The sequence below is a fragment of the Alligator sinensis genome, unplaced genomic scaffold (genome assembly GCF_000455745.1).
Source record: "Alligator sinensis unplaced genomic scaffold, ASM45574v1 scaffold871_1, whole genome shotgun sequence".
NCBI classification, from domain to species: Eukaryota; Metazoa; Chordata; order Crocodylia; family Alligatoridae; genus Alligator; species Alligator sinensis.
The window spans coordinates 530,521-543,960 of NW_005842746.1; the positions used below are offsets into that span (position 1 = coordinate 530,521).

At 36.1% G+C, this 13,440-nt stretch overlaps 1 protein-coding gene across 1 annotated transcript in view; it reads left to right on the plus strand.

The window, feature by feature from the left end:
• TTN (titin) overlaps window positions 1–13,440 on the plus strand; it is a 276,986-nt gene that overhangs the window by 159,394 nt on the left and 104,152 nt on the right. Inside the window, 16 exon segments of the mRNA XM_025216548.1 lie at window positions 490–567; window positions 963–1,019; window positions 1,234–1,314; window positions 5,806–5,856; window positions 6,650–7,045; window positions 7,270–7,545; window positions 8,172–8,447; window positions 8,625–8,764; window positions 9,288–9,414; window positions 9,504–9,767; window positions 9,861–10,127; window positions 10,271–10,534; window positions 11,445–11,584; window positions 11,695–11,821; window positions 11,926–12,192; window positions 12,311–12,577. Coding sequence (XP_025072333.1) covers window positions 490–567; window positions 963–1,019; window positions 1,234–1,314; window positions 5,806–5,856; window positions 6,650–7,045; window positions 7,270–7,545; window positions 8,172–8,447; window positions 8,625–8,764; window positions 9,288–9,414; window positions 9,504–9,767; window positions 9,861–10,127; window positions 10,271–10,534; window positions 11,445–11,584; window positions 11,695–11,821; window positions 11,926–12,192; window positions 12,311–12,577 — 3,078 coding nt within the window.

The window sequence follows — 13,440 nt, forward strand, 5'->3', positions numbered from 1 at the left end:
TACTGTGAGGTTCAGTATCCAAACCTAGATTCAGATCAGAATTTTACAGATGGATTCTTACTAACAAAATGTTGAATCAAAACTCTACTGTAAACAAATCTCAATTCAGGATGTTTGAAACAAGGTTGTGGGTGTCTATTTCTGTATCTACGTTTTCATTTTATACAAGAGATCTTTTAGAAATATGTTATAAAGTAAAGGCAAATATAACAACGTGCAGATTAAAGTGAACCTATAGTTCTTTCAGGTATGATCTTGTAAATACTTTTCCTGTTGTCTGTTTTCTTTTTCCAGTTCAACTGAGCCTTACTGCTAAAATATATGTACCTTAATCCCAGGGCCAAATGGAAATCTTTATTACATATACAGAATTTAACACACTTTAAAATAGTAAATTTACACTAATATTAAAATGACATTAGCTAATGTGTTTAGGAATTCTAAGCACTTAAACATATCTTTCAAAATAAACATTGATTTTTTTTAAAGTCCCAGAAGTGCCAAAGAAGAAAATTGAGGCACCACCTGTTACGAAAAAGGAGAAACCTGTGCCTGAGCCACCAAAAGGTATTAACATGGAGCATTCTTTTCCTGATTGCCGAAACTAAACTGCATCCATCATTGAACATTCTGTTAGAGGAGCTAAACTAATATCACGCAGGCATAACTTCTGTGTCTTTATTATCTTCTTTGCACTCTTTTGGATCTTATTTTCTCTTAAATTCTGGAATGCTTGAAAAAGTCATCTCTTTTCCAGTGAGCAACCTGTATCTTACTTTATGAATGTTTACCTTTGCTGCTTGCCAAGATAAAAAAATGCAATTAGAAAGTTTGTCTTGCATTAACTTTGTCTGAGTTTTAGAATTTCATAAACATATCCCACTTCAGCAAGATAACTTTGCAGCTGTTTCAACAAGGTTATGGCATGTATACTAACTTATTTGTTTTTGTTGTGTTTAAAGAGCCAGAAGCTAAGCCAGCTATTCCACGTCCTGAACCTGAACCAAAACCTGCAGTAGGTAAGAGCTCTGTAAACAGGAATACCTGCACACAATGCTATAAATCTTGCATTTTATCGTTGAACAATTTCCTGGTAAAAGTATGTTCAGGAAACTATTAGCACCATCAGGAGTAAATTGATGAACATTTCCAGAACATTTCATTAAAAGTTGTCTAGTAGTTTTAAATAATTATAAATTCAAATAAATGAAAACATTTAAATTCTTTTTATAGCTCTGAAGTCCCCCAAACCACCAGCAGAACCAGCCCCTGTTACAGCTCCAGTGACCACACCAGTGGTTGGAAAGAAACCAGGTATTAATACTGATTCTGCAAAGTATTTAACAATTTGTACTGCTGTTCTGCATCACATACTCAGATAATTAAATTCTTAGAAGAGAACAGGACACCTAAGGGCTGAATCTACTTATCATTTATCATTTTCAGCATCCCTATAGCCCTTCAAAGAACAGGATCTCCTTGTGCTAGACACTGAGACTCACTTAATAAAAACATAATCCCTGTTCTAGAGCTGTAGAAGTAGGCTGAGTCTGTGCTTTTGTCTTTAGGGGATGAAATAGGTTTCTTTATTCACTGTTATGTAATGAAATATATGTATTCTGTTCACTGTGTGCGTTTTGTATATCCTGCCCTACTTTTGTTTTTATCGTATGTCTATTATCACCTGTAGCAAGTATGCTATATTTAGGTTCAAGCTTTTCTGTTGTACATACATGTTGTGAATTGCTGTGTTTTTTTATTTTCAGTTTGCAACTTGTCTTTCTGAGTGTTGACAAAAAGTGACACAAGGAGAAAAATTTTCCAGAATTAATATTTTTTATTTAATCTGAATATTATAATAACATTCAAAGGCTTCAGGCAGGATCAGGGACCCAGGGTGAACAAACACACTTGAAAATTCTATTCCTGCCTTAAGTGCTTACAAATCAAGAGCATCATTCACAGAACTGGCACACACAGTGTACCCATCAGTATATAACTAAACTATGAACCAGGGAAGCCTCATTTTTAAATGAAAATATAGTTCATGCTGTTTACTCTTTCCTTGACCACTTTTGAAGCCTGCTAATTTGATATTTGTTTGCCTATATGGACAGCCATTTAATAAGAGCCAGATTGACACCATCAACCTATATCATATAGTTTATCAGAAAAGCACTAGAGAACAGAATCTTTATACTACAACAAATCTAAACTGGATTTAAACTTGTAAATTAGAGGTGAAAACTCATCACCAGTTCAGCATAAGAACCAGTCCTCTGTGTTATTTCTGTCTTTTATTTTTATCTTCGTTTTGTGAATTTTGTGCTCTGAAAAGGTGTTCTATGTTCATTTTATTTCAGGTGTAACTTGGACATTTATCTTAAAGTATCTTATTGTTTCTACTTCTTATTCTGATGATATTTTAATTCTCTGTAAATTAAATGTGAAACCTTTGTAGCTTCAGAAAAGCCTGATGTACTACATATACTGAAGTCGAAAAGTAAAATGACATCCCTGGATGATGGCAAGATTGAATCACAGGTGTTAAGTAAGGTGTCTCCTACTGATGATCAATATTTGTCTTCAAAAGAGAGTATAAGCCATAAAGTGGCTGGCAGGGATACTCTAGAAGAACCATTTGAATTAAAGATATCATTTGAAACTAAACCAGAAGATGGTCAAAAGAAAATGCCTCCTAAATATTTTGTAAAACTTCCTGAAGAAAAGGAACCAAATATAGCACATATAACTTCACAAAAGATTTCTACAGAGCGAGATAAAGAAAGGAAACCTTCAATAAAAATGGAATTAGATGAGGAACCCAAAGCAGCTGACCACATTGAAAAAAGTGCCATAGAAGAAAAAAAAGAGAAAATCAAATTAATAATTCACAGGGAAGATGAAAATGATAGATTTCCTGATGAGTCCAGTATTCTCCTCCAAGCAAAGGAAAAGATTCCTGTGCATGAAAAAGAAAAAGAAATTGAATTATTTTCCCTCCCTAAAGATGCTCCCAGAGAGCTTGATGTTCTGATTCAGAAGCAGAAAGATGTTCCAAAAGAAGAGAGAAAAACCAAAATAAGTTTACAACCTGAAATGTTTCCCATAAAATATGAGGAAAAGGAATCTGAAAAAGTTCCACTGGATGAATCCATGAGGGACCGTGGCAGAAAAAAGAAAACTCACCAAGAAGAGAAATTTGGTATCAAGAAGCCTGATGTTTCTGGAACTAGGGAAACTGAAATTCTTAGCAGAAAAGTAAAAAAAATTGAAGCATTTGAACAAGAAGAGATGGATGAGAATCTGCACCTAGATTCTTTGGCATTCTCTGAGGATATAGGAACAGTATTGAAAAAAGCCAGGGGCATGGCAAGTCCCACTGAAGATGAGGAGATTCCCAGGAAAAAGCCTGACAGAATTTTTACAGATTCGGTTCTCAAGCCACAAGATACAGAACTGAAAACTGATGAAATTTTTTTTGCAAAACAGGAATCCATCAAAACTCACCATGAAGAGAGAGATTCAGAACCATTGTTGACTGAGCAGGTATCTCTATATGAAAAAAAAGTAGGAAAAAGGATTATTCCAGTGAAGAAAGTCATAACTCCTTCAAGGGGACTCTTAGATAAAGATGAAATTGGACATTTTAAAACCCCTGAAACACAAATAGCAGAGAGAGAAGAATTTGAAACTGTGATTCCAGGGGAAGGCAGGGATATTGAAGTGTCTTTGGAAGACTTTGAAAAATTATCAAGAGATAAGATAAGTGACAGAACTGTAACATTAGAGAAAAGCCCTATTAGAATGTCAGAAGATGACAAAAAGCGATTTGAAAAAGTTCAGTTATCTCCCCGAAACACTAAGGATGAAAAAGGAGAAATACTGGCTCCCAAAAAAGTGACCAAACCTAAAACTGAAAAACATAGATCTCCTTTAGTTATAGATACCCCAACACTTTCTGGAAGAGAAGTCTCTGTTGTTGAAGGCATACCAGATGAAAAGTCAGCAGCTAAACATAGAAAGAGTTTGCACGTCACCAAGAAATCAGAAAAGAAAACGTCTACAGACAAAAAGCTGTCTGGCAAAGGAATGCCTGTAAAAGAAGTGCCAGTTTCCCAGAGCCTAGGTAAGACTATTACTCCAACAAAAAGAAAAGAACCAGATGAAGAAGGAAGAAAAACCTGGAGCCCAGAACTTGTTCATCTTACTGATCAGGATGGTAGCATCAAGGACTGGGATTTGGAGGAATTCAGGGAGATGGAAGAAGTTGTGGATGGTTCTGCAAAATCTGATGCAAAGCAAGGTGAGGAAAGCTGCTGGTGAACTCATCCACAGAAAGTACACATCACATGCTTTGGGAGAAATGTAATTTATCTTCATGTCTGCCTTCGTCTTTCAGCACCATTCATATTCCACCCATCATCTCAATGGCCTACATAGGCATTCAACCATCCTGCTACTTGTTTGTCTTCTCATGTGTGTACTATGTGAACATATATTCATGTAACTTGTACTCATTGTCTTAGTCCTACATTGTTTTAGAGGTAGCTTAAATCATTGCTGTCACATTGTCATGCAGCTCACATACATTATTCATACTATTGTTTCATTTTCCCATTTCTTGCATTTAAAATCTGTGTCCTTCCTCCTGACTTTGTTAAGGCATTAACAACAATTATTTTACATATGCAGAACACTTGGTAATAGGCAGTTTAGTGTGGCAAATATTTTTGTAAGTCAGGGATGACCTGTCATTACTTGTGAATGGCCAGGTATAGCAGATGGGTCACCCCTAACACTCCCCTTTAACATGTATTTAATTTATACAACTTATATTTGTTAGTTTGTAAAATATGTATTATGTTTATAAATGGATGCAACTTAACAGAAATACCTAGGCTACTGACTGGTGGCTGGTTCAGACATGGACTTTGGGCACTAAATAGTCAGAATCAGTATTTTGTGGAGACAATGAAATTTGTGTTGGTTGTGAACTTTGAAATGACTTTCATTTCAAATGATGATTATGAATCAGGGAGAATGTTATAGTGTTTCTTTTTAACTTGTACTTAAATTTATACATCTCTGTGGCATTTCAGTAGCGATGGGAGGATGGGTTTCTGCATGTTAAATGGTAGATTTTTCTATTGCCATCCTTTAAGAAATCATTGATTTCACAAGTTTTGTTGCTTCCTTCAGAGCTGGTGATTACAATTTGTTTAATAATTTATTGTATTTGTATATTTGTTATTTTTGGCTTTTTTGTTTTGCTTTCATCAGATAAACAATGTTAACTGAAAGTTGAATGACTGTGAATGACTGAATCTGACTGAGACCACGATTGGCTTTTTTTCTAAGACTGGCTTTAGCCAGTTTGTTAAAGCTGTACATTAAACTTAACATACAGCTTTAGCCAGTCTTAGAAAACAATGGACATCCATTACTGGCCATGGTAAAAGATAGAATAGAGGGACACCTTGGTTCTTATGAACGTTTTTGACAAAACACATTCCCAGGAAGGAGGGTTCCTAAATTACCCTTTTCAAAGTTTACCATAGGATATGCAGCTTTAGATGCTTGACTTCAAAGTATTCATCATATTCTTCAAAATATTGACAGTATAAGTTGTATAAATATATGTGTGTTTATGTTCTCTCTGCCTCCATATCTGTACATATCTGTACAGAGGCAGGAGGAAGAGAAAAATCCCATTTTGTAAAAAAAAATGGTCTTAATTCGTTACTTAGTCTACTTGAACCTGATTATTAATATGTTGCTAATACTAGTGCTGTTTTACTTCAGAGGCCAAAACACCAAAAGAGGAACCTGGCAAAGGGATAAGTCCAATTAGAGGTAAGAGGTAGAATATAACATGCAAACAACTGAAAAGTCTGCATGATTGAACTCCTAATTAAACTTAACGTAAAGCTTTTTGTGGTACAAATGGCATGACAGCAGATTTTTAAATTTGAATCTAAATGGCAGGACTTTGATTAAGTTTCAGATAATATGCCTTTCTTAGCTAACCAAAATTTAATAAAAGGCATAATTTTTCCTACTTCTGAAGACATAGTTTTAATGAAACCACATTTTAAATTTTAAAATTTACTCTGATTCAGCCACTAGCATAGAATGTGGAATTTAACTTTGTTTGCTTTGGCATGCTTATTTTAACAGATGGATGCATTTACAATGCAGATTAATAAAAATATTAAATAAAAATTCTATAGAGGTTTTCACGCAGGTTAAATACCCATGAGCATGGTTATGTTTTTCCTTGATCTGGATAAAGCAAATTGAGCTTTGCTGTGAATACTTTGTGGTCAGGGAGGAAAAATGTTTAAAAAAAAAGGTGACAAATCTTGGTCAATAAGGACATTTCAGATTTAAATTATGCATTTAGCCAGTTGATCCTTTCAGCATGAAGCAAAATGCCTGTGCTTTTAATGCAAGACAGGTAGAGTTTTACATTGTTTAATCTAGCCTTGACTGTTCAGTTTTTATGCTCTAACATCAATGCCAATTTTGTAAAATTGGCAATTAAGCACCTGACTCCTTGAACTGCATCCCAGTCAGCTCAACAGCATGTATGCAAGCAAAACCTTAAATCTAGATCAGTTTATTCATTTCCACATCTGAATTATAGCCAAAAAGACACCATCACCGGCAGACGCAGAAAGGAGAAAACTAAGGCCAGGAAGTGGTGGTGAAAAACCTCCTGAGGAGCCACCATTCACCTACCAACTTAAAGCTGTGCCACTCAAGTTTGTCAAGGAAATGAAGGACATAGTCCTGACAGAAGCTGAATCTATTGGTTCTTCAGCAATTTTTGAGGTCCTTATTTCCCCCTCTACTGCAATTACCGGCTGGATGAAAGATGGAGGCAACATCCGAGAGAGTCCAAAACACAGGTTTATTGCTGATGGCAAAGACAGGAAGCTGCATATAATTGATGTCCAGCTTTCAGATGCCGGAGACTACACTTGTGTGTTACGTCTAGGAAACAAAGAAAAGACCTCTACAGCCAAACTAATTGTTGAAGGTATTTCCTTGCACCCTGAATATGCTTCAGATTGATCAACAACTCAAAGGCTAGCTATAAAGAACAATTATAAATATTTACATTTAATGCATTTTGGGTAACTGTTGACAGGCATTCTCTAGTTTCCACTGACCTTTTTGTACTTTGATTTGATATAAATTACTATTCTAGACAGTACTTCTTGTATAGAAGATGAAACACATTTGCCCTTCCCCTTTCCCCAGAACTACCAATACGTTTTGTGAAAACTCTTGAAGAGGAAGTCACAGTGGTCAAAGGACAACCTCTCTATCTGAGCTGTGAATTGAACAAAGAGAGAGACGTAGTCTGGAGGAAGGATGGGAAGATTATCAAGAGCATACCTGGAAAGTATGCTTTGGGCATTATTGGACTGCAGCATGCCATCACCATCACTGATACTAATGACTCTGATGCCGGCAATTACACTGTGACTGTGGAAAATACTGACGTCTCGTGTTCATCTTCTGTTAAGGTAGTAGGTAAGCAATCCAAGTCAAACTCTGTTTTCTCTCTTGTGATTTTAAGGTGTTTAAAAATTAAACAAAAAAACCCTGAAAAGGAGTGTTAAAAAGATGCAATTCACTCTTATGAATCATGCAAGGTAAAGTTGATTTAGTTTTGACAACTATATATTTTAAGACAATAGATTAATTATTATTTAATTTTGGGTACTGATAAATTCCTAGCAAAGTTATAGGAAAAACTAACTCCTCTAATCTGCTGGGTACTTAGAGGATAATTTTATCAAATAAATGCACATCCCTCAGTTTCCCCTTAGGTGGATGTGAATTACTGGAGGTTTTTGTCAGTTCTAACATAGATCCTTCTTAGGAATATGACCCTCCAGAAATTTAGGGCAAGACTTTGGGAATTTATTACTTTGCATATATATATAATGTCTATTATTGAGATGAGGGGAAAATACTGCCCTGTAAACTGTATGTGCACCTTTCAAATTATAATATCTTATTTGCCACTTTATACTGGTATATAGGTTTCATTTCTTAAAGGACAAATATAATCTGAATTCCAAAAAAACCCATTTTCTCTTCCTTTTATAAAGTTTTGTATAAATGATCAATTTTATTTATTTCTTGTCTCACAGAAGTTATAAGAGACTGGTTAGTGAAACCTATAAGAGATCAGCATGTGAAACCAAAGGGTACAGCTACTTTCACTTGTCAGATTGTCAAGGATACACCAAATATTAAATGGTTCAGAGGTGATGATGAAATTCCTACTGAACCAACGGACAAAACAGAGGTCTTGAAAGAAGGAAATCGCATTTTCCTCAAAGTTAAGAATGCTACCCCTCAAGATATTGGTGAATATGCAGTAGAAATTGAAGGTCGCAGATATCCAGCTAAGCTCACTCTTGGTGGTAAGGAAGATTTCTTTGGTATTATCTAATGAATTTATATGCCTACATTGCTTTATGTATTTGACTATTGCATCTATTTCCAGTCATTTAATAAGAAAAATAAAAATTTGAACTGCTGTAAGTGATTGTCCTAAAACTGATTAATAGATTGTGTGCTGTTTTATTTATGAATTTCAGAACGTGAAGTTGACTTGCTTAAACCACTTGAGGATGTTACTGTTTATGAGAAAGAAACAGCAAACTTTGATGCAGAAATCTCTGAGGAAGATGTTCCTGGAGAATGGAAACTGAAAGGAGAAATCCTGAGGCCCTCACCTGTAAGCATCCATAAATTTATAGAATTCATTTAATATGAAAACACCCTTTATGTTAGTCACATGAGAAATGTTAAGCTCATATGCCAGATCTGCCCAATGCAGAAATTTGGAAGATTAACTTTTATGGCGATTAACAATTTAGACCATCTCAGAGAATTATATTTCTCAGAGAAACACATAACATAAACTAATTTTCAAGGGTTCACTGTATTACAGGAACAATAGATCATTTCTCACATTAGCATAGAAATATCTAGTCCCATGTACGTTGCTAGCATGGCATTAACATAAAAAAGATAAGTGTGAAGTTGTGAATAGTGTGAGGTCATAAGGTTTATTTTATTTTTTATTATCACCTTTTGAATTAGTTGATTCATTATCATCAGAATATTACTCTGTACTTGGTGGGAAAGTATTTGCCATACATTATATAAGACTGGGAGCATTTATTTTGTATGTTAATTAAGTCCAGTAGTTTATATTTAGAATACCAGTTTCTCACCAAAATGTGTTGTTTCTCTAGACTTGTGAAATCAAAACTGAAGAAGGAAAACGCTTCCTAACATTACACAAAGTCAAATTAGAACAAGCTGGTGAAGTGCTCTACCAGGCATTAAATGTAGTCACTACAGCTATCCTGACAGTAAAAGGTACATGAAATAGTGCATGCTGCAAAATATCTACTTGGCCCAATTGCACATTGAGCACTTGAAAACTATTAATTTTGTTTTGTTTCCAGAAATTGAACTTGACTTTGCTGTGCCTCTAAAAGATGTCACTGTTCCTGAGAAACGTCAGGCTAGGTTTGAATGTGTCCTTACCAGAGAAGCCAATGTTATATGGTCTAAGGGCACTGACATCATCAAAATTGGAGACAAATTTGACATTATTGCAGATGGAAAGAAGCACATCCTTATAATCAATGATTCTCAATTTGATGATGAGGGAGAATACACTGCTGAAGTTGAAGGCAAGAAAAGCACAGCAAAGTTGTTTGTGGAAGGTCAGTATATTGTTAAGAAGATAGTGTGGGGATTTATAAAGACTGCATCAACCTGAGTAGCCCATATCTTTACAACCAATGTTTATGTTACAGGTATTAGATTGAAGTTTATCACACCACTAAAAGATCAAACAGTGAAAGAAGGGGAAACGGCTCACTTTCAGTTCGAGCTGTCTCATGAAAATATGCTGGTGACTTGGTTCAAAAATGATGACAAACTCCACACAAGCAGAACAGTTGTTATGACTGCAGAAGGCAAGATTCATAAATTAGAAATCAGGGAAGTGACACTAGATGATATCTCTGAGATAAAGGCTGAAGTCAAGGGTTTGCACACTAAGGCAAAACTCAAAGTCTTAGGTAAATATATACCATATATGCATTTTTAAAGAAGTGGTGTCAAAACATTGATGTTTTAATACTATTTTACATTTTGAAATGTATTCAGTTAGCGATGGCTTGCAAGTTTACTAATTGTCTCACACCAAAACTGCCATTTGTAGAAGCTGATCCATACTTCACTGTGAAATTACAAGATTATTCTGCTGTTGAGAAAGATGATGTCATTCTGGAGTGTGAACTTAGCAAAGATGTGCCAGTGAAATGGTACAAAGATGGTGAAGAACTTAAAGCTTCCAACAGAATCTCCATGAAGACTGATGGCAAGCGCCGTATCTTAAAAATCAAGAAGGTTGGAGATGCTGATAAGGGTGATTATGTATGCGACTGTAAAACTGACAAGACGAAAGCTAATGTCAACATTGAGCGTAAGTGACCTACTGGAGAAAACTAAAAACTTTGTAATCTATTGTAGAAGAACTGGAGAAAGTACAGATAAATCAAGTACCATCCTTGTCAGGAGGGTTAACAACACAATGGGCAAATGCTCTCTACTTGGCTTTGTCTGTTGTTGGCTTTACCATTCTTTTTCTATGTAATCCAGTCATCTCTTCTATGTCTTCTTGCCATCTTTTTTTAAGTCACCTCTTTCTTGTCCCTGGCACTTAGTCTTCTATGATAGCCTTTTCTAGGGGTTGTTTTTGTTTCTGTCTCTTCTTAAAACATGCCCATACTGCCTCATTTTCTCTTTTTCATCTTTACATCTTTGCTTTGGGTCCAGGAAACATTCAACTACTTTTTGTAGCACATCATCTTAAATGCTTGTCATTTTCTCTTTGACTTTGTAAGTGTCCAGCCTTCACAGCTGTATGTTGCTATCTAACAGCCATGCAAATGAGACAACAAAAGCTAGCAGAGATTTAGAAAATACGCCTCTTAAGGGGAGAATGAAAGAAGCGTGCTTGTTTAAAAGGGAGAGAGTACATTTTCAAATATGTAAAAGGTTATTCTAAACAGGGTGGCAGTAAGTTATTCTGTATGAAGAGTAGCACAAGAAATAACTGACTTTATTTGTAACAAGGAAACTTCAGATTATATATTGGGAAAAAATTCTAACTATGCTGGATTAGGTTACCTATGGAGGTACTTGTAGAATACCATCAGTGGATGTTCTTAAGAACAGGTTAGATGAACATCCATTATTGATGACAGCACTGTACTTGACACTGCATCAGAACAAGGGAATAACCTACGTGACCTCTTAAGATCCTTTTCAACTATACATTTCAATGCTCACATTAAGCCAGTTATGATACATTTTTATTATTATTATTTTAGCTCGTTTAATAAAAGTGGAGCGCCCCCTATATGGAGTGGAGGTATTTGTTGGTGAAACAGCACGTTTTGAAGTTGAAATCTCTGAGCCTGATGTCCATCCTATATGGAAGTTAAAAGGCGAAACTTTAACACCTTCACCTGTAAGACTCTCTCATTGTTTTTAAGTCACAAAGTACACTTTAAAAAACAACCTGTCCCATAGTAATAAGAGGTTCCTTAAAAATAATGCTTTTTTCTTCCTTAAAATCAGGACTGTGAAATAATTGAGGATGGGAAGAAGCATGTTCTTATCCTTTATAACTGCAAACTGGATATGACTGGAGAAGTGTCCTTCCAGGCTGCAAATGCTAAAAGTGCAGCTAATCTGAAAGTGAAAGGTACTGCCAACATTTTCAATGCATTTTACAAAAATGTCTTAAATTAACTAGCAAAAAAATCAATAGAAACCAATCTTTAAACTGATAATCTTATTTTATTTCAGAACTGCCTCTCATCTTTATCACACCACTCAGTGATGTTAAAGTCTTTGAAAAGGATGAAGCCCGATTTGAATGTGAGGTGTCTAGAGAACCCAAGACTTTCCGTTGGTTGAAAGGCACACAAGAGATCACAAGCGATGAGAAGTTTGAAATTATTTCAGATGGCACAAAACATTCTCTGGTTATTAAAACAGTTGCGTTTGAGGATGAAGCTAAATATATGTTTGAAGCTGAAGACAAAAGAACAAGTGCTAAACTAATTATTGAAGGTTTGTTTGTCTTACGCTTCAACTGAAAATATACCTGATAGCTGTCTTTGAATTGTTTGTATTCATAAACAATGATGCATTGTTTATGCAACATTAATTAGATGCTTTGTTGGTATAGGTATTCGTCTAGAATTCATTACCCCCCTCAAGGATGTAACAGCAAAGGAGCGTGAGACTGCAATGTTTACTGTGGAATTGTCTCATGACAATATCCCTGTTATCTGGTTCAAGAATGACCAAAGACTGCATACCAGCAAGGTTGTTTCAATGACAGATGATGGCAAATTCCATACACTTACAATTAAAAATCTTTCTATTGATGACACTTCTCAGATAAGAGTGGAAGCTATGGGCAAATCCTCTGAGGCTAAACTCACTGTTCTTGGTAAGTGTATCGTCATTTTTCAAGTGGAGTTTCACATGTTGTATATTATCAGAGGCATCCTGTTTGTGAGAAACGAATACTCAAGTGAGAATTAGAAATTCTAGTTTCTGATTGCCCGCTTTCTTTTCTCCTCAGAGCCAATGAAGAAAGTCTTACATTCAAAAGTCTGTCTAATTTTATTCCAACCATGCAGTTGGCCTGATAAAAGAAACCACCCCTGAAAAAATCCTTGCTTCTCACATAATTCTTAGACCATCATGGCTATAACCAAGCCTGACCTTAGGGAAAATGGCATCCTGGGCAAACTTGTATTTTGGCCCCCTTTCTTTAAGTACATAGTAGTGTTAGGCGGGCTGGCCAGGGTGTGAGGCGCAGTCTGGGGAGGCCAAACAGTATGGTGCACCAGGCAGGCAGGTGGGGAAGCACTGCTGCTGTGCAGGAGCAAGACAGGTGGACTGAAGGAGGCAACATCCCACCCACATGTGCCTGGCCCAGCTCTGCCTAAGCAGCGGCTGGCAGCAGTGGGCAGGTTGTGCTTGGCACTACTCCTGCTGCCTGGGATGAGGCTTAGCCACGGCAGGGCAGGGGAGAGTGATGCTGTGAACGTGTGTGTGTGTGTGTGTGTGTGTGTGTGTGGTGCCCCCAGACCACAGTGCCCTGGGTGGTCACCCACATTGCCTACCTGTAAGGGCAGCCCTGACTATAACATCAGTCAAAGACTACCAAATTCTTGTTTTTAAATCTCTGCTTTGCCATAAGCTCCCTGTATGGATTAGCAAGCTACTTATTCTCATTGTGTCTCCATTTCCACATTTAAAAGGTAAAAAATAATCATTTTAAAGCTTCATAGAAGTGTTGCAAAG